We start from the raw sequence: 19,163 nt of genomic DNA, 5'->3' as shown, positions 1-19,163 counted from the left end.
GCTTTTGATGATATGGTTTAGCCATGAGTGTATTCATATGTATGTTTGGCAAAGGATTGAAAGTATGTGTGTGTGTGTGTATGAGTTAGACCACTTTTTTCATAGTTTCAAGGATACGTCTTGAGAAAAATGAGGAGGGAGGGAGGGAGGGAGGGAAGGAAGTGTTCTGTATAAAAAAATCTAAGATAATAGATTAATCTCCCAACATAACAAAAAATTGACTTCAGGTGCTTGGAACAGCTTTGTAGCATCAAACTTTCCTTTTGTCTCAGGCCATGTCAGCAGCTGGACATTCTTTCAGCTTTAATTCAGTTATATCATAAGCACCAGTGCTACTTGTATTTACCTCTGCTTTCTCAGGGATTCATCTTCCCATATTATATTGTCATTGTCTTAATTATGAATGTCAGTTTGACTTTCTTGGCAGAATACTGATGTAGGTTGCCATTTGGGGGTGTATATTTGGGGATGTATATTTAGCCTAATACCTCTTCTACAAACTGCCCCAGTTTAACTCCAAAATAACTAATAATGCCTCTGACATGTGCAAAAACCCCTATCACTACAAGGTAATGATCTATGAAGGGCTATTTATTTTTAAAAAGTGAGTAGATAGATAGATAATCAATCAGATGACAGCACCAGGCTGATCTTGTTTGGATCTGGAAGCTAGGCAGAGTCAGGCCTGGATATTATTTAGATAGTAAGCCAGGAAGTCGAAGATTAAAGGCTAAATAGGGAAGCTGAAAAAAAAATCCCAAAAGAGGGCAATGGCAAACCATTTCTGTATAGTTGGCAGGAATATTGCATGGATATAGCCAAAAAGTCATTAGAAGTCAACTCAATAGAGATTTTATAATATACATATAGGGTCTAGTTCAACTTGAGCTACATACAGTACTGTTTTTGTATTTTCAAAGAAACAATTATATCCAGAATAAATCTCAAAGGCTTTGAATATTGTAACTGTTTGTATTCTCATTGGTTGTTTACCTCTCGTGATCACATTTGGACCTCTGTCTCTCTCATAGGTCTGGATGTGTGGAGGTGACATGTTTGATGTTCCATGTTCTAGAGTTGGGCACATCTACAGGAAATACGTTCCCTATAAAGTCCCATCTGGCACCAGTTTAGCAAGGGTAAGTTACTGGGCTTTAATAAACCCCTTGACTGTTAAATCTTGGCTACATTACTTATTTGCTTTATTTGAAGCTATATTCAAATATCACAATCCCAACTTCCAGATCTTATCTTGGAGAATTAGGAATAAGAAATCACCTTTCCTCAAGTCTCATCTTGCATAGAGAGCAAGAATACCTAACCTTCTGGAACTTAAGGAATCATTTTAAAATATGAGGTTATGGGCGCATCACAAAATAGCTGCCATATTAGGTATGGCCAGTCACAAAACTCCCATTTACTAGAAGGAAGCTGGTAAGATTGCTCCTTACTGTTCCTGCCCAGCCTTCAGATATGGCTTCTATCATATCAGTTTACCTTTATTTTGTTTTCTGGGCAGGTGGGAGCAGTTCTCTGCCTAGGAGCACTTGTTTGATTTGAATATCAACAATGCCCTTGAATTGATCAGGACTGTCTAGCCCCAATAAAACATATACTGATACCTCATATTTATATTTAATTTTTATTGAAAATTTTTCACAGGAATAAAAGATAAACATGAAATAATATAAAGTAAGAGTAAAGAAAAGAAAAAGAAAAATGTGAAGTAAGAAAATAAAGTATAGAAAGAGATACAAAATAGAAAATAAAAATAATATATATATATATATATATATATATATAAAGAAGCGACTTCCAATCTTCTTTACAGCAGTTACAAACAATCTTATCCTCATTTCTCCTTCATTAAAATTACATCCTAATTCTCTTCTTCCTATATTCAACACTTTTCAATCAACTAATCCATAAATCATCAGTTCATTTTTCCCCCATTTTTAGCAAAAGTCCGTAAGAGATTTCCAGTCTCTGATAAAAGTACTTGTCTTATCCCTGATTAAACAGGTTGTGATGGAATGTGAAGGTCACCTTGGAAGATGGGGAGAAGAGATGCTGCCTGGGGAACGATCAGATGAAAGAGAAAGGAGCCTGCAACAGAGTAATGGCCACAGAAAGAAACTTAGGAAAGGCCCACCCTAATTACTCAGGAGATAAATAGGGAGGGCAGCAGATTTGTACTTTCAGATTTGCAAGATCAATGTCATCCCTCCCAGGTAAACCAGACAGGAAACACGATGAGATGAGCTAATTCTACTTTATTCTAAGGCTACATTAACGGAATCTAGCAAGTCTGAAAGTACAAACCTCCCGCCCTCCGTATTTACCACCTGAATAGTTAGGGCGGGTCCTTCCCAAGTTTCTTTCCCTGGCCGTTACTCTGTTGCAGGCTCCTTTCTCTTTTATCTGATCATTTCCTAGGCAGCATCTCTTCCCCCCGTCTTCCAAGTCACCCCCACATTCCATCACGCAGGTCAATTCTGTCATTTCCACCAGTTCCATAATCTTTACAATCCACTTCTCTGTTGGGGATATTTCAGAATTTTTCCATCTTTGTGCATATAATAATCTCACCGGATACCTCATGTTTAGATTCTGTAACACACTCCACATGAGACTGCCCATGCATGTGGCCCAGAAACTGCCCCTAGTACAGAATGAGTCAGCCAGGTTAGTGAATGGGGTGCCTAGTACCCTACTGAAACAACTGCAGCTGTTGTATTGATTACCAAGCCATGTCCAAGATTTTGATTTTGGCACCTAAGGCTTTCAACAACTTTCTGTCAAGGTATCTGACAGATTGTGTGCTGAAATTATATTACACTATGCTTGCTCATCCTCCCTCTTTCAGAAATTTGTGAACTGCTTATTATTACAGCTGCTAGATCTGGATGGCAGCAATGAATTCGCTGAATTTAACTGATGTCATCTAGTGGCCAGCCAGAGTTCTGAAGATCAGATCTGGTAGCCCTACTTTGAGGCATCCATTGAAAATGTATCTTTCAGTCAGAACTTCTCAGCATGAAATGAAATGAAATGAAATGAAATGAAATGAAATGATAAAAAATAATAAAAAGCAAAGCAAAGCAAAGCAGTAAAAAGAGTGCTAGATGCAAAGAGGTTGAAATGAAATAATGCCAGGGCTATGATTAAGAACTTAAATATTTATTTCTAAGTTTAAATAATAACAAAGCAAAAGTAGCAACCTGACTACTTACATTTGGAAACATACATGCAAGAAGATAATTCAATTGTTCAAGGTCTAAGCCCCTAAATTTGCCTACCATAAATAATTTGGCCCTGATTTCATCATAAATGGGGCAATGTGGGACATAATGAATAATGCCCGCCACTTGACCAACACCACAAGGCCAAAGATGCTGTTGAACAGGATGCTTACAAAATCTCCCTTTGAGATTTGCCACAGGCATGGCCTGTGAGTGTAGAGAAGTAATAGCATTCTCAGTGGGACACTGGTAATATTAATTAGATACTGGGAGAAGATTCTTTTTTTATAATGAGGTGTTTTTTATAATGATGAAACCAAGATGAAAATATGGATGACTGTACCACAATAGTATCTTTACTGGCATCCCTTTCAAAAACCCTGTACATAATATTTTCTCTATTACAAGAACAAAGTTCCACAAAGGTGGTAGGGAATACATTTGTAGGATAGGCAAAAAAAGTTTGGTCCATTGCTTCCTAACTGTGCAATGAAAACAAACTTTGGCAAGGTGGGGTTTTTGAAGGCTTTCTAGTTTCTTATAGTGGCAACAATGCAAGATTTACCCCACCTGCAATGGAAGGTATCCTTACCTCCATCCTTAGATAAGAAGCAGGGGTGCCCTGAGGGACTCCCAAAGATCTTCTTTATGAATTTATTTTGATCTACTTCCAATTGGGCAAGAACCTTCTCATCCCCTCCTCAGATCTCAGCCTGATACAGCATATGGGTTATCACCTTGCCCTGGAATATTTTAAGTGCAGGATCTACCAGCTGCTTCCTGATAACCTGTGGCTAAAGGAAATGAGGAAGGCTTCTATTATATCACATGCAAAAGAGGATGAAGTTGGTGCTCATTCCTCATATTTAGACAAGAGGTGTGTAACATTTTATTGGCTAAAGATCCTTCCCTCCCTCTTTCTTTCTTTCTTTCTTTCTTTCTTTCTTTTTCTTTCTTGCTGATGGCTGCAGTCTAGCAGAGGGCAGGGCTCTGATGGGAAATGCTAGAAACTTTAATTAATAAGTTAATCAATTAATTAAAAGTTTTAATGAAAACAGAAGGAAATACCATTGAAGTATCAAAAATAAAAATTAACAGGCTATAGCATGACCACCTCTGCTTTAAGAGGTTTTGGAATAAGGTGTCTACATATTAGAAGAGCCTCCAAATTCTGAATATTCAATGCTTCAAGAAAGGATTTTGTAGAGGACAGAAATGCCTGACTGCCATTAGTATCTGGTACAAGCCAGAAGGATGTCACATGCATATAACATCATCATACAAATGATGCAAATTTTGCAGTTACATTCAGTTACATAATTGGTGACCTTTTGCATGATAACATCATGACCAAAATGATGTCACTTGCCCTCCTGTCCATATGACTTCTGTTAAGATGGGTTAAACCTGCCATAAGTGTTTAACAGGATAGGAAATGTATGTATGTATGTATGCATGTATTTATAGCATTTTAGCCTACTTTTCTGTAAAGCAGTCCAATATATTTAGTGCCTAAAAGCCATTCAGTGTAATTAAGAACATATTTTACTTTAAGCTTCAGACCCACAAAATGAGTCTATCGAAGCGCTGTCAGGAGAAAAATTACAGCAGATATGGTCCTTGAAATAGACCATGTTTTGAAATTAAAAAGTAATTCTACTGTGCATTTAGAGTTGCTTTCAACAGTACAATGATAAGTGATGGGAATGAATTGGCAGGTAATCCCTGGTAGAAAATAAGCTTAACATAGTTTGTTTCAATCTGCGCAAAGTATGTTAAATCAGCAAGTTCAGACTGATGGCATTTTGCTACAATTCAATTGTTTTGTTTCAGTTCAAGCACCTAAAATTTCACTGACTGTCCAATCAGTTTCCACATGGCCCATTTCCTGACTATTTTCCAGTTGCTGAACAGAAAACAGAAGCTCAGTTACATGAAGCAATCTCATAAGGTCGCTTTATCAAAGCAATGAAATATAAACTGACCAATCAATACATTTTTCAAGCATGCGTGTCCAAAAGGAAAAATGGGATTTTACAGTAAGGTTTCAGAAAACATGCCCCTTTGTTATCATTTGGAATTTAATGCTGGCAGTTGATACCAGCAATATCCACAACAGACTGTGATCACATGGAAATGACGTCTTGCAAATGCTACAATTATGTATTTGCATCACAGTGTCTGACACAATTACATAAGTTGCAGCAGTTGTATTATGATGTCATCAAGTATGAATCATCACTCCCCACCTGTCCATGCCCTCTCCTGAATGCCATAGTTAATTCCTGGTTTCAGCAGTCATTGCATAGCTTCCACCATTTGACACAGAAGCAACAGTGGTATCATTGCAGAGTATCTATTATATAATACATTTTTTAAACTATTTACATTTCCCTTGAAGGCTTTACTGGTTTTTGTAATAAGTTGTTAGACCAAAGTTAATGACTACTGTATTTCAGCTTGGTGACTGGTTTCCCATTGCAGCCTGTTCTGAGTATACCCACCACATAATTTCACACCCTGATAGATACTGATTCTGAATTCATTTCACAGTTTCCATTTTGAGACTCACTTTGAACTGCAGATCTCATGGCTTAAATTCCTGGACTAATTTCTGGACCTTTTGTTTCCTCTCCTTCTTCATTCCTTGCTTGGGGAAGAACTGTTGAGAACTCTAAAACTTGCAGAATTGTGCTGTTTTGGTTGCTCCTAATAAAGGTGTTGGATTTTGATTATATGTTTTAAAATGCCCTTGACTTGAAAAATCATACTGAGTATGTATGAAAGCAACAGGTGCAATTTGATCGAAATTAAAATATGAGGTACTTTGCTTCCTTAACCTTGCATTTCGAACCAGGAAGCACTTAAGAGTAGTTCATTGGTTTTACTGCTCTTCCTGCCGAGAGCTCTGTTTGCATATAGTTCTCCAAAGCGTACATTAGAACCTCCAGTACAAAAATTAGATACTATGTAACACTCTTAATAGTACTAACCTTTGACTCAGTCAATACACTTCTTTCATGTTCCATTTTCTCAGAACAATGACTTTCAAACTTCCTAAACCTTCCCTTACCTGTACTTGCTTCCACTTTCACTGCAATCAATTTCCCTCTTTTTGCTAGTTGCTGCTGGTACCCAACCTGTCCTTTGCCCTCTCTTTTTCAAATCTAAGATAGACTCTGTAGGCAGAAACAACTTGGTTCCTAGGCTGTGCATAGAATCACTTCTATAGCAAATGCTTACAATACAGCATGTTCTATCCCATTTTCAGTCTGTCTTTGTAAGGTTCTGACACAATTGATTCAATAATGACCTGACTCATGCATTCATCTAAAATGCAGATTTCAGATTTATTGTAGATGTGTACAGAATGGAAGCAAAAAACCAAGACTAAAAATTCCCGCGCAAACCAGCTAATTAAAAGTACCCAAGCAAGCCAGAACCCTCCTCCACGTTCCTTCCCCCATTCCACCATCAGTCCAGCATTCCAAGTCCAACATCTCCAACTGATACAACCTTGAACACCATCTTTAGATGGAACAGTTCTTTTTCCCACTCTCAGCCAGTCTCTGCCTCCCAACCAATTCTTGACACACATTGACTCTGATGCAGAGAACATGATCAAATGATCATACTAGTTGTTTGATTGTGGGTTCTGATAGTCTTTCTGAATGGTCTCAATAGTCCAACTGTTGTAAATCTACTGCTTCAAGCAAGGCCCAGTGGAATTATTGCATAGTTTGAAGAGGTCTGCATTACCCTGAGGTAGAACAGATGGGCAGATTGATGTCATGTGTGTTCCTAGCTTTTGTCCCCCGAGCTTCCTGTGCCCTCAATACTGAAGTCTAGTGGCATAGAAATGTCTCCAATCAAGTTGCTTTGTTTCTCATAAAATAGTCACAAAAGGCAGCTGGATGTGAGGAGATAAGTCATTTAGGAAACAGCATTCCCAGAAGATCATTTCTTAAACTGCTTTACTGTATGTGCCCTTGAGCAATTCCAGAATGTGATAATGTTTTTCTATTGTTGAGACAAAGCAATTGATAACCTATCGTGCTTTAACAGCTGAAATGTTCTCTATTTGTTCTCTCTCTCCCTCTTTTTCTATTCAGATCAATCTTACTGGTTTGGAGACTTCTAGCTTTATTTATATATTTGAAGCAGAGCAGATTAATAAAATCCAAGGCAGCTGCTTCTAAACAAACACAGGAACCAACCCAAGTACAGTAGGAGATGTAGGAGTTCTAACCAGAAGCGTTATCTAAGCCACATTAGATTTTTATTGTCCTTCTATTTCCTTCAGAACTTATTTCACTGTATTTGATGCTTGGCTTTTCTACTGAAGAACTAACAGTACAAAGACTGCTAGCTGTAGTTTTGAAGTGGGGTTGGATAATTCATTCACTTTCCAAATGTCCTCAGGAAAAAAAATCCTTTAATATAAATCTAGTGAAGAAATAGTGGCAGCTATGAAAGTGAAGCTTATTTAATAGGAGATAAGACAGGGAAAGGGGGAAAATCCCTGGCAGCTGTTACATTGAGCACCTTCCGTTTTTAGCATTGGTTCCTTCAGATTACAGTTGAACTCTACATTGGATAAATTATTTAGCCATGGCCAGTCCTTCCTCATTTGACAGAATGAGATGATGATCTCAGATATTGGGCAAAAGAGCTCCAATATAATGAGTTGTCTCTTGTAGCAATAGAAGCCTAACACAAAGCTACTTAGCGTGAGCTGCTGGCTATGAAACAGAAAGCCTGGGATTCATCTGAGTGCATTTGAGACACAATTCTTACAGTGCAGCTTCTCCCTTTCCTCATCTCCCCCATGCTGGAAGGGAATTCTGGGAGGTACAGAATTCTAGAGGATGCCACGGAAGTAAGGCTGATATACATACATGCACACCACAAAGAATGAGAGATCCTTGTGTATATAAATTTCTAGAGTATAACTAAAGCTAAAATAAATTGGAATGTCAAACCTTTCACAATTGGTATTTCTAACCCTTTTTCCATGTGCAGATACCTTTATATGTATAAGTTAAGTATATCATTCTTTTATTCAAAATACATTAGCAGTATGCTTTAGGTGAAGCTAATATAGGTAGAACTACCTGAGCATCTTGTCTGGGTTCAGAAGCTAAGCAGGATCAGGCCTGCTTAGACCATCAGGGAATTCCAAAGTAGCAGGTGAGACTGGGAAACAGAAAAACATCCCAGAAAAGACAAGAGCAAACTAATTCTGTACTGTTGCAAAGAAAACTGCATGACTGTGTCCATGTAACCACCAGAAGTCAAGCTCAACCAAAGACTATTTACTTTAATGCCTTAATTAGCCTTTCCCAATCTAAAGCTCTCAGATACTATACACACACACACACACACACACACACATAAACGAACACACACATAAACACACACACACACACATACATATATACACACACATACACACACACATACAGATGCAAATATACGTACGTACATACATACACATACATACATACATACACACACACACACACACACACACAGAGCACAGCACAGCACAGCACACTGACACGACCTGCATTGCTTAAAAGATCTCTAACTGTAATGTCATCCTTAGCCATAGGAAGAAGGCAATGGCCAACCACTTCTAAATATCTTGTCAAGAAAACTGCAGGGACTAATCCAGGCAGTCACCAGGAGTTTTCTTCGCAACAGTGCAGAATTAGTTTGCTCTTGTCTTTTCTGGGATGTTTTTCTGTCTCCCAGTCTTGCCTACTACTCTGGAATTCCCTGATGGTCTAAGCAGGTCTGATCCTGCTTAGCTTCTGAACCCAGACAAGATGCTCAGGTAGTTCCACCTATATTAGCTTCATCTGAAGCACACTGCTAATGTATCTTGCATTATCTATACAAAACCTATGCATGCATATATAAATAAATAAATCCTTACCTCCTCTCTGTTTTGTTCCTTAATCTCTATCATCTGTTTACTTTGACTCATCCCTGGAGGTCCTATTCAGCCAGTTTCTGTAATAAATGCAACCATCTGGCAAGTTCTTGTTACAGACCCTTTGCATCAATATTTTTAATTCTATTAATTACTTTGAAACGCTAACTGCAACCCAAGTTTGCAGGAACAGGGATGTTTCAAATACCAGCTTGTTTAGTGGAACTCAGAGATTTGCATAAAATAAACCACCAAGGTCTCCCGTAAGCATATTCAGTAGTCACAGAATGTACAGTATCTGCTGGATAAAAATAAAACCAAGGAAAGCAAGAAGGATGGAAGTGATAGAGCATAATTAATTGAGACTCTGGAAAGGCACCAAAAAAAAAAAACCCTAGATTCAGAAGATTTTTTTTGAAAGGCCAGGTAGGTGGGGCTTTAAAGGAAAAGTATTGTGATTCAGTTGGAATTCTAAAAATAAATCTAGTTTAATATTTTTTTCTGACTGCAAACAATCAACTAAATTTTTTCTTTTACTAAGTAACAAGTGAAAGAGGGATTGTAGTAGAATTCTATTGAAACCGTTAATTGAGATTTTACTGTTATTTAGTTAATTAAATCCCTTTCAGTAATTGCAATAACAGTAGGAGTGTTGTTGCTGCTGTTGTTTAAGAAGCTATCACTCTTTGCTTAAAAGCTATTTGCTAATGCATAACCATCTATATCTTGGTAAGAGAATGATGTTCTATAACTTTAAGTGTATATCAAAGATAACAACAGCCAGCCTCGAGTTTGAAGAAATGATTGCCTCTTGCTTTTTGTTGCTCAGAACCTGAAGCGTGTGGCAGAAACATGGATGGATGAGTTCGCTGAATATGTTTACCAGAGGCGGCCCGAATACAGGCATCTCTCCACTGGTGATATTTCAGCCCAGAAGGAGCTTCGCAAGCACCTCAGGTGCAAGGACTTCAAGTGGTACATGGCTGCAGTGGCTTGGGATGTCCCCAAATATTTTCCACCAGTGGAGCCATCACCTGCTTCCTGGGGAGAGGTGAGGAATATACTTCATTCCAGGATTCAACCTAATCCCATCTTTATTCAAAATAGTCAGGTGCAACTGTGCATTTCCAGCAAAGCTACTGCTATTATGATACAGATTTCACAAAATTAGCTTTGACTTTCATGGTCAGTGACTAAGCCACTGGAACTACCTAAGAATCAATTGTTGAACTGTGAAACTGTTGCATCTGGTTCATCTTAATTTACCTGTGCATACACCAAAATGTACTGCATCATCAATTTTTTGCCCCCATTGACATTTTAGGAAAAATATCTTTAAAAAAAATACTAGGTTTTTACAAAATAATTCATCTTTAAAATGAGTAAATTGTATTCAGCTTTTCTTTAGAATATAGTACAGTAATGGAAATGGGAGTGATGTGTACATGTGTCAGTCTAATTTTCTCTTTTGGAGATTAAGGATAATCATAATTTCAGATTTGTCTTCTTTTGGGGTAAATATAATACTTGTGTGTGCATAGTAAACTTGATAGAGAGCTTTCCTGTTCCTACATTTGTTCATACTGAGACAAAAATACAATTGTTTGCATTAGTCTGAACAAATTACAAGTGATGTTTTGAAATATTTGGTCAGCTTGGTGTATTTGCTGCTGTGCTTTGTTGATAAGTTACTGTTAGGTTTCAGTCAATAACTGGAGTAGTTTCAATTACATTGTTAACAGGAAGTTTATTTGTGTGTTTTTTGCTATAGCTTTTATTTACATGCTTTCTCAAAAATATACCTAGATAAACTTATGGCCAAAATTAAGCCTAATACTTTCTAACCACAATTGCAATTGAACAGAATTTTGTGACTTTAAAAAGTGGATATTGCTCTTCTGAACTAATAGAAAATGCACAGCCTCTGGTATTGACCAGCCTGTGCATTGTATTAAGATAACATGTGTATAGGGGATAGTACAGCAAGGCATGGAAAATTGTCTTGACTGCCTTATCCCGGCATGGCCAAAGGCCCTCCAGATATATTACTATATGTCATTTCTAGAACTCTTGAAGGTAGGGTGTTAAACTTAAGTATTATGGATATTCTCCTGTGTGGAACAGACAGAACATTTAAAAAATTATCAGAGGGCTATTCCACAGGTCTCCATTATAATAGTTCAAAGCATTGGATCTATCTCTCTGCAAGTATAAATCAATGATTCTTTGTTTGACCTTTCCTGGAGCTTGTTTGTTTGTCTGGGGCGGGGGGGCAGTATTGTCAATTATTGGACTGAGAGATAACAATAAGCCAAATCCATAGGTATACCTTTTTTCCCAGGAGGAGGCATAATTATCAACAAGGATTGATTGGGATAGAAATGTATCCAAAATAGTTTTGACCAGTATTTTAGATGGAAGTTTCTCATATAAATCTCTACCAAAGCAAAGCCAGGTTATAAAGAAATGCATTGGCATACAATGAGGAACAGAAAACATGATTCTTCAGAATTTTGAGTGTGTTGCTTCTAAGTTCCTTATGCATTTATAGGTGTAAAGCTGTGTCCCATATAGTAGAAGGGTCAGAATTTCAATTCTTTAGAGTTTGAATGCCAAGACAAACTTGTTAGTGTTGCAAGTGGCAAAACTAATTATGGTGTTGGAATCTTGGGACAGAGCTTGTATTTGCATGAAGAATTTCCACTGACAATTTTCATCAGAATATTGGAGAAGAGTAAAGGGTTTAATTTAACTTCTTCTCTTGCTATAATCTGAATATTATTAGTTTCCTTTCCAGTGGTTTTTGTTTGCATTTGAAAAGGCAATAATACCTTAAATAGCATTTCTGGTTTGGCCTTTAGCTGTTCCATTTGGAATCATCCTTTTTAATTTTGTCTTTTTTGGGAGGAGTTATATTCCATTTATTAAATAACTGAGACCTAAAGTGAAAAACGGTCTGCAATTTAAAATTATTTCCTATCCTGTTATGCTGAAATCAGCTAATTTCTTTTCTCTCTCTGTCAATAAAGAAACTATTTTTATAAGCAAAGTACAACACGTCTAGAAAGTTGCAGATAACTTTGAATTGTTGCTGCTCTGTAATTGTTCTGTTTACCCAGATATCATGGTTAAGTCATGGTAGTATACAATAACATGGTAGTACAAAACAGAAACAGTTTGGTGTAGTGATTAAGGTGCTGGACTAGAAACCAGGAGACTCTGAGTTCTAGTTTTCCCTTAGGCATGAAATCCAGTTAGGTGACTTGGGGCCAATCACTTTCTCTCAGCACAACAGGTTGTTGTGTGGAAAATATGAGATGTGAGCATTATGCACACTGCCTTGAGTCACTAACTTGAATTGTATAAAATGAAGGATATACATACAATAACAATAAACAACATATGACAAGAAAATGCAGAAGTTTCACTGAGTAAGCATCTTGCATTTTCAACTAGAGTTGTATGGATGTACAAGTAAGTCTAACTGTTTTGATTTGGAGATGATCTTTAACATTTTCCATGGTAAATCTCTCAGTCTGCAATTCTTTATTTCTCCCATCTGAACGTTTTATAGAAAAATGACAGTTCAATATTTCTTTTTTTGTATATACTATGTGTCATTTCTATAATACTGAGAAATGCCAAAGCAGGCATCCAATTCAAGCTGCTTCATACAAATCCTAGTTCACCTCAAAAAGCCACAGAATCAGTTTGAAACTCCTCAGTCTGATTCAGATTAAGACAAATCTCAAGGACACCTTAAGGAGCTATCCTTGGGATTTCATCTTCTCTGAATTGTGTGATGTAGTTTGTGGTTCAGAAAAGTATTGACATGATTTTAAACATTTAGTTTGAAATAAAATACATAGAGATATGCATACTCAGATGTAAAGCACACTTATCAAAATTACATACTTAACTACATAATTGTGAATTAATTAATGTATGAACAATTAATATACTAATTAATGGACAGATAAAATATGGACGGCATGACTTGTGCATCCCTCAGCAGAGTTTCATAGAATCCTTCAGCTGTACTGCAGAATGGTAGTATTTGTGCAGACAGATTTCTTTCAATTGCTCCTTCAACCTTCCTCTTCTTTTTCTTGGAGAGATGCATTTCTGCCTATATGGATAGAGATGGTCACTGCAATGTTCATTCATCTTCCAAGGAACCTAACAGCTGCATCTAGGATGGAGGATAGTGGATATCCTCTGGTGGGAGGAGATGGGTGGTGACAAAGTAGACAGACAGACAGACAGACAGACAGATAATATTTCCATCCAGAGCTAATCACCGCATGGAACAAAATGCAGCTAGAACTGTGCTGGGATTCTTTCTTTAACTCAACTGTTTCTGCTCCCCAATGTCAAGACGTGTTAGAGCAAAAATTCTACCCCTGGGTGTGTAAAAGACAGCACTTCTTGCCTAGGTCTCAGTGAAAGGAAGTTCAGCCACATAAAACTAATCTTTGCGAGGAACTTAAGCATTTCATTTTAACTGTGTGTGTGCACACATATATATGTTCCTGGAGAAAAGCTATCTATGTGGTCACTGAGAGTCAACACCAACTTGATAGCACATAATCAATTCTCTCTACATATACTTACAAAGAGAAAGACACACATGCACACATAATCAGGCATACAATGTACAAACATATGCATGTGTATATTATACCACAATGACATGAAGGTTCAGAAAGGAGAGCTCAGAATTTGCAACAGCTAACAAAGTTGAGAAAGAATCAAGCACCAGACTGTTTGAAGTCTTTATTATTATGACTTGTTTCAGCATCAGTTCCTCACCTTTAATAACTCAAAGTCATTCTATCTGCTTGCCACATTTATGCACTATAAAGATAATAGTTTAGAACGCATCTCATCTGGAATAGAGCACCACCTTGGCGCCACTCAGTTCCCTTCATCAAACTTAATGTCCTCTAAATTGCAGAGCTTTCTATGTTATCTGAACTTAAGCATTTAGTTTTTTTCCCTTTCCTTTCCTTTTCCTCCTCTCCTCTCCTCTCTTCTCCTCTCCTTTCCTTGTTTGCAGAAAATATTTTAAGTGATGTCTGCTGTGAGCATGTGTTTAAAAATGTTACTAGATATCAGCTAGTGTAAAAGATGCTATATTGGTTAGGCATTCAGCCTAGAGAATCTGATGTCTGAAATCTGCACTGCTCTTTCTCCCATACTAATTATGTGGCTAAGCCAGATACTGTATAGCACTGATTTAAATTTAAATGAAGTGAAGGAGCAATAGGCATCTCTCTTTTTTAATTTTGCACCCTTGATTTTTTTTTTCTGGCACTCTCCTTACACCCGGGGACATTTTTTTTAATATGAGAAATCTTCTGTAAATCTGTGGGATTTGAAAGCTTTTATGTTGTAAGGTTGCATGGCAGTGACCTGGCAAGAATGTGAAGGCACTGACTGTGATAGTCAAGGACAATACATTATCTGAACAGTTTATTCAATTGAGCAGCATTTCTGACTTCATTTGCCTTATATTCCAGACTCTGCAGCCTGCTTTATGTAGAAGCTCTAGTCCTTTGCCACCTCCAGTGTTTCTTATTTTAAAATGCTGCTAGAGTGTCACTTGGTATTTTTCTAATGCTTGCAAGCCAAGTTTTCAACAGGCAGATGAAATTCATGGAGTCATCACTCTGACAAATCCGAAGTCTGATCACTGCTGGAAAATGGAACCTGGGTAGACTGCAGTTAGTCATCCAAATAACTGTTGCTAGATTGCTTTTATTACATTTATATATAGTACTGCTGATTAATGTACATGTTTTCCATCTCTTTTCTCATTCCTCATCATAGTCCAGGAGTGTATACTAATACACTGAAAATGATTAGTATAAAACAGAGTGCTAGTCAAAACTGGTCAATTGTTTTATAACTGATCACAAGTGAAGAGTCAGCAGTGAAATATGGCTACAAAAAAAGCAAATGCAACTTTAGACAGCACCTATAGAATAATAGTTTACAAATTGTGGGAAGCAATAATTCTACTCTTCATTTGTCAGATCCCATGTTGAGTAGGAATAACTTAGTATTAGGTGCAAAGAAGTGCAATAAAAATGATAAAGGATTCTGTTTTGTTCTTTTCAATGGGAAAGAAAATAGGAGGTATGACAAGACAGAAGTTCCTACCAATATGAAGGTGGCCCGTGGTGCAATTCCAGTGAAAGTGCTGTGAAACAGTCTAGAACAGGATGTCTCTCTCCCCACCCCACCAAGTTATTTTGTCTCACTTTCTAAGAGATCTGGAAGCCTCATGGTATCATGGAGGTGTGCATGGGGGGAGTTGAACTTGAAAAGTTGATGACTGTTAAAGGAGTAGACAGGTATCTCTGCACTGTCAGTTTGGCCACCTTTTGTTAGACCCAGGACCCTCCTGGATTGTTAAGGTAGCGGGGGGTGGGTATGATATGTAGTTGGGTCCATGTGGTAGTGTTGGCCTTTTTAAGAGAGGGACTGGTGCCTTCTGCCTTGAAGGAGGCAGTGGTGCACCCCATCCTCAAGAGATTATCCTTGGATTATTTTAGTCAACTACTATCCATGTAACATGGGGCTCTACATGGGGCTACCCTTGAAAAGTATCCGGAAGCTTCAGCTGGTCCAGAATGTAGCCGAGCGAGCTGTTTTTGGTGCCTGCAGAACGGCACATGTAACACTGCTGCTGCGCGAGCTGCATTGGGTACCAGTTTGCTTCCAGGTCCAATTCAAGGTGTTGGTTATTACCTTTAAAGCCCTACATGGCGTGGGCCCAGGTTACCTGAGGGACCGCCTCTTCCCCATTACATCAACCCGTCCCACCCAATCATGCAGAGAGGGCATGCTGCGGACCCCGTCTGTAAAAGAATTTCATCTGGCGGGGTCCAGGAAGCGGGCCTTCTCTGCAGTAGCTCCCACCCTGTGGAACATGCTGCCCCCAGAGGTGAGATTGGCCCCATCGCTCCTGGCCTTTCAGAGGAGTGTGAAGACTTGGTTCTGCCACCTTGCTTGGGGTGGAGAGGGGACTAGATCTACATGGAGATGGCTGCTATAGACCATTCCTCCCACACTTGGACTGTTTTCAGATTCTTTTGCCACTTGGACTTTTTATCTTTACTCTTATTTATATTATTTATTATTGTAATTTTATACTGTATATTTTATGATTGTTTTAATTGATTGTTGTAAACCGCCCAGAGTCCCCCAATGGGAGGAGATGGGTGGGGACAAATTGGATAAATAAATAAATAAATAAATAAATAAATAAATAAATAAAAAAAATTTATTGAGGGAAACTCCAGGCCACTTGTATGCTGGCTCAAAATGTAAAGCCGAGATGATACTAGCTTCAACAAGTCAGTTTATTCACAGGAAAGAGATAGACACAGCAACCAAGTCACATCAAATACCCACAAGCAAGCCTCCCAACCCAGACAAGGCCAGAGTCCTATATACCAATAAAATCCAATTATTACAGGCAGCTGTATAACAGGCAGTTGCTAAGTCAGCCCCACTTAAAGGCATAATGCCATAACCCACATTCTCCCACTTTGGTAAAAGTCTCAAAACAACAATTAAAATTACAACACAAACATTACATTCACTTTACAAATCAGAAGTTTTCATTACCACATTGCAGAATCCACAGGCCAAAGAACATACAGATGGCCCAGCTAATTGCTCGCTTTGAATTTGTGTGGGAGCTGAATAACTTCTTTTGATCTCATTTCTCTTGGTATTCTATGCTAAGTTCAGGAATTGCAGCAGCTTCAAAATCTATGATGCACAGAACCTCATCTTGCCTGCAATATCTTTTTTCTGATAACTCCTACTATGCTGAGTCTTTAAATCATGTAAGTATAACACCTCTTTCTTTTCAACAACAGGAGCTGGACCTTCTCCTTTACTAGCCTGATATCTAATCTGTCCACCCCAGCCCCCCATCACTAGGGAGATAGAAGTCCTAGGTTTCACCACCCAGGAGGGATGTAGATATAATAAACAGATGGCCAGATTAGCAGTTCCAAGAACCCTGCCCACTTCCTCAAGAGTTACAGGTTCAAACTTGCCCCAGGTAATCACACAAGATCTTTCTTTAGTCCTCTTGATAAGAATCCAACTCGAAGTGAATCCAAGTGACTTTATTCCTCACAGTGGCCCTAAAGATGGTCCTGTGGTTCATCCCTGCCCATCAAGGAATGAGTCACTTTAAAAAGGGCCTCTCGGTGGTTAACTGTGGATGCATTAAAAGTGGGAAAATAGATATATTTTGCTGCTCATATTGCCATGATGTAATCCCGAATAAGAGCTCTTACTTGTGTTTCGTCAGCTCTATTCCTCATTTTCTTCCAACGGTGCTCAAGGTGCCTCTCCTAGCATTTTATCTCCTAATTTGCTCAAAAAATCAAGAAGCATCTGAGATTTGGTGCACATCAAGAGTCTACAATCCAGTCTTTGCCACATACCTATTTCAGGTTGTGCCTAAGGTCTCAGTCAAATCACTCATCAGATCCTTGATAAAAACTTCAAGATCTATCCGGAACCCAACAGGTCCAGTAGTCACCTGGGCTAGATGGATCTAATAGGTTCTACCTACCTGGGGGAAAAACAGCACCAGCTTCAGTTTTGGTCTTCAAAATCTGAAATGACAGCCCTAATTAAAGAGAATTAAAATAGACCAATGGGGAGTTTTACCAATGCATGAATTTCAGTAGACAGATTATTTCGGTCTGGAACTCCCTGACCTGGCAATAGATCCACACACCACCACCCCATCCAATGTCATTGTAGACAATAAATGACAAAAAATGACAAAAAAAAAAAATCAAGAAATATCGTTCAGGTTGTGTCTCAAAAGTCTTTTTTGTGATAGATTGCAGTTCAAGAGTTCTGGAGGTCCAATATTTTAGTATTTATCTGGAAAGCATACTGATTTTTCCTTTGGGAAGGTTTCAAAAGTTAAAGCTTTTATGTTGTTATCACTACTGATTTGACAGTTCTGTTTTTCTTTCACAGCAAAATCATTTTAATTTTAAATTAAAATTGCTTAATTAGGATGGTAGCTGAGGTGTCATACTGGTTTTCAAAAACAAATGAAATCTTACTATATGATTAGCTAGTTGATGTTGGGGATTATTAGTTTTAAATACAGAGTACTCACCTATATTCATCACATCTATTTTGTTCCTGAAGAGTTGAGAGATTTAGATGAGAACTGCATGTGAGACACACGTAGGGATTTTCACTTTTTGACGAATGTGCCTTGTGATGAGCCTGATCTACACTATCACATCTCACTGGCTTTTCACATATCTCTGAATCCATGTAGAATGCAAACAGTTTTGTACTAACTCTCTATGCTATGTTTTGCTAATAAGGAGCTGAGAATAGAAGATAATTCAGGTTCTTACCATAATGCTCATAGGAGAAGAAAGATGCAGCAGATACAGGTTTGGCAAAAGGGGGGAAGTTTATAACATCTGGGATGACACATTAACATAATAGAAAATTCTGGGACTAAAAAGCTTGGAAATGAGGCAAAGGCTGACAATTTAAATGGCTGTTGAAGATGGACTGTTCCTCAGCTGCATGAAATCTATGAAGCTTTTGAGGATGAGATCTAAAGGAAGATTCACCAAAGAAGAAAATCACTGTGAGACCTAACATACCAGTACAGATGGTATGATGTGCCAGAATAAAGATGGAAGACATATGGAAGAAAGAAAATCAAAGGTTACCTGTCAAAGGGTCATCAGCTAGATCCAGGCCAGCTGATAATTCATCTAAGTGAGGAAGATGGTAAGTTTGCCACTAAATTCTGTAAAACATTTTCTTAAAACTTGGAGTAGTTCTAGTACTTAGCAACATAGAGAGCTACATACAGTACATGCTAGGTACATACATATGTTAAGCACATATCATAATTGGCTAAGATATGTTTCAAGTTGTTATGAGTCTGAAAGTGAAAGCTTGAC

At 38.0% G+C, this 19,163-nt stretch overlaps 1 protein-coding gene across 1 annotated transcript in view; it reads left to right on the top strand.

Annotated features, from left to right (window-relative positions):
* The window catches only part of GALNTL6 (polypeptide N-acetylgalactosaminyltransferase like 6), a 564,011-nt gene that overhangs the window by 501,337 nt on the left and 43,511 nt on the right, over positions 1 to 19,163 (top strand). The window contains exons 8-9 of the mRNA XM_063310251.1: positions 1,032 to 1,139; positions 10,010 to 10,231. Of these exons, the coding sequence (XP_063166321.1) occupies positions 1,032 to 1,139; positions 10,010 to 10,231 (330 nt within the window). The remainder of the gene's footprint in view (positions 1 to 1,031; positions 1,140 to 10,009; positions 10,232 to 19,163) is intronic.

Source organism: Candoia aspera, chromosome 8, assembly GCF_035149785.1.
Source record: "Candoia aspera isolate rCanAsp1 chromosome 8, rCanAsp1.hap2, whole genome shotgun sequence".
NCBI classification, from domain to species: Eukaryota; Metazoa; Chordata; class Lepidosauria; order Squamata; family Boidae; genus Candoia; species Candoia aspera.
Note: the sequence above shows the minus strand (reverse complement) of the source record. Positions and strands in the feature narration are given on the sequence as shown.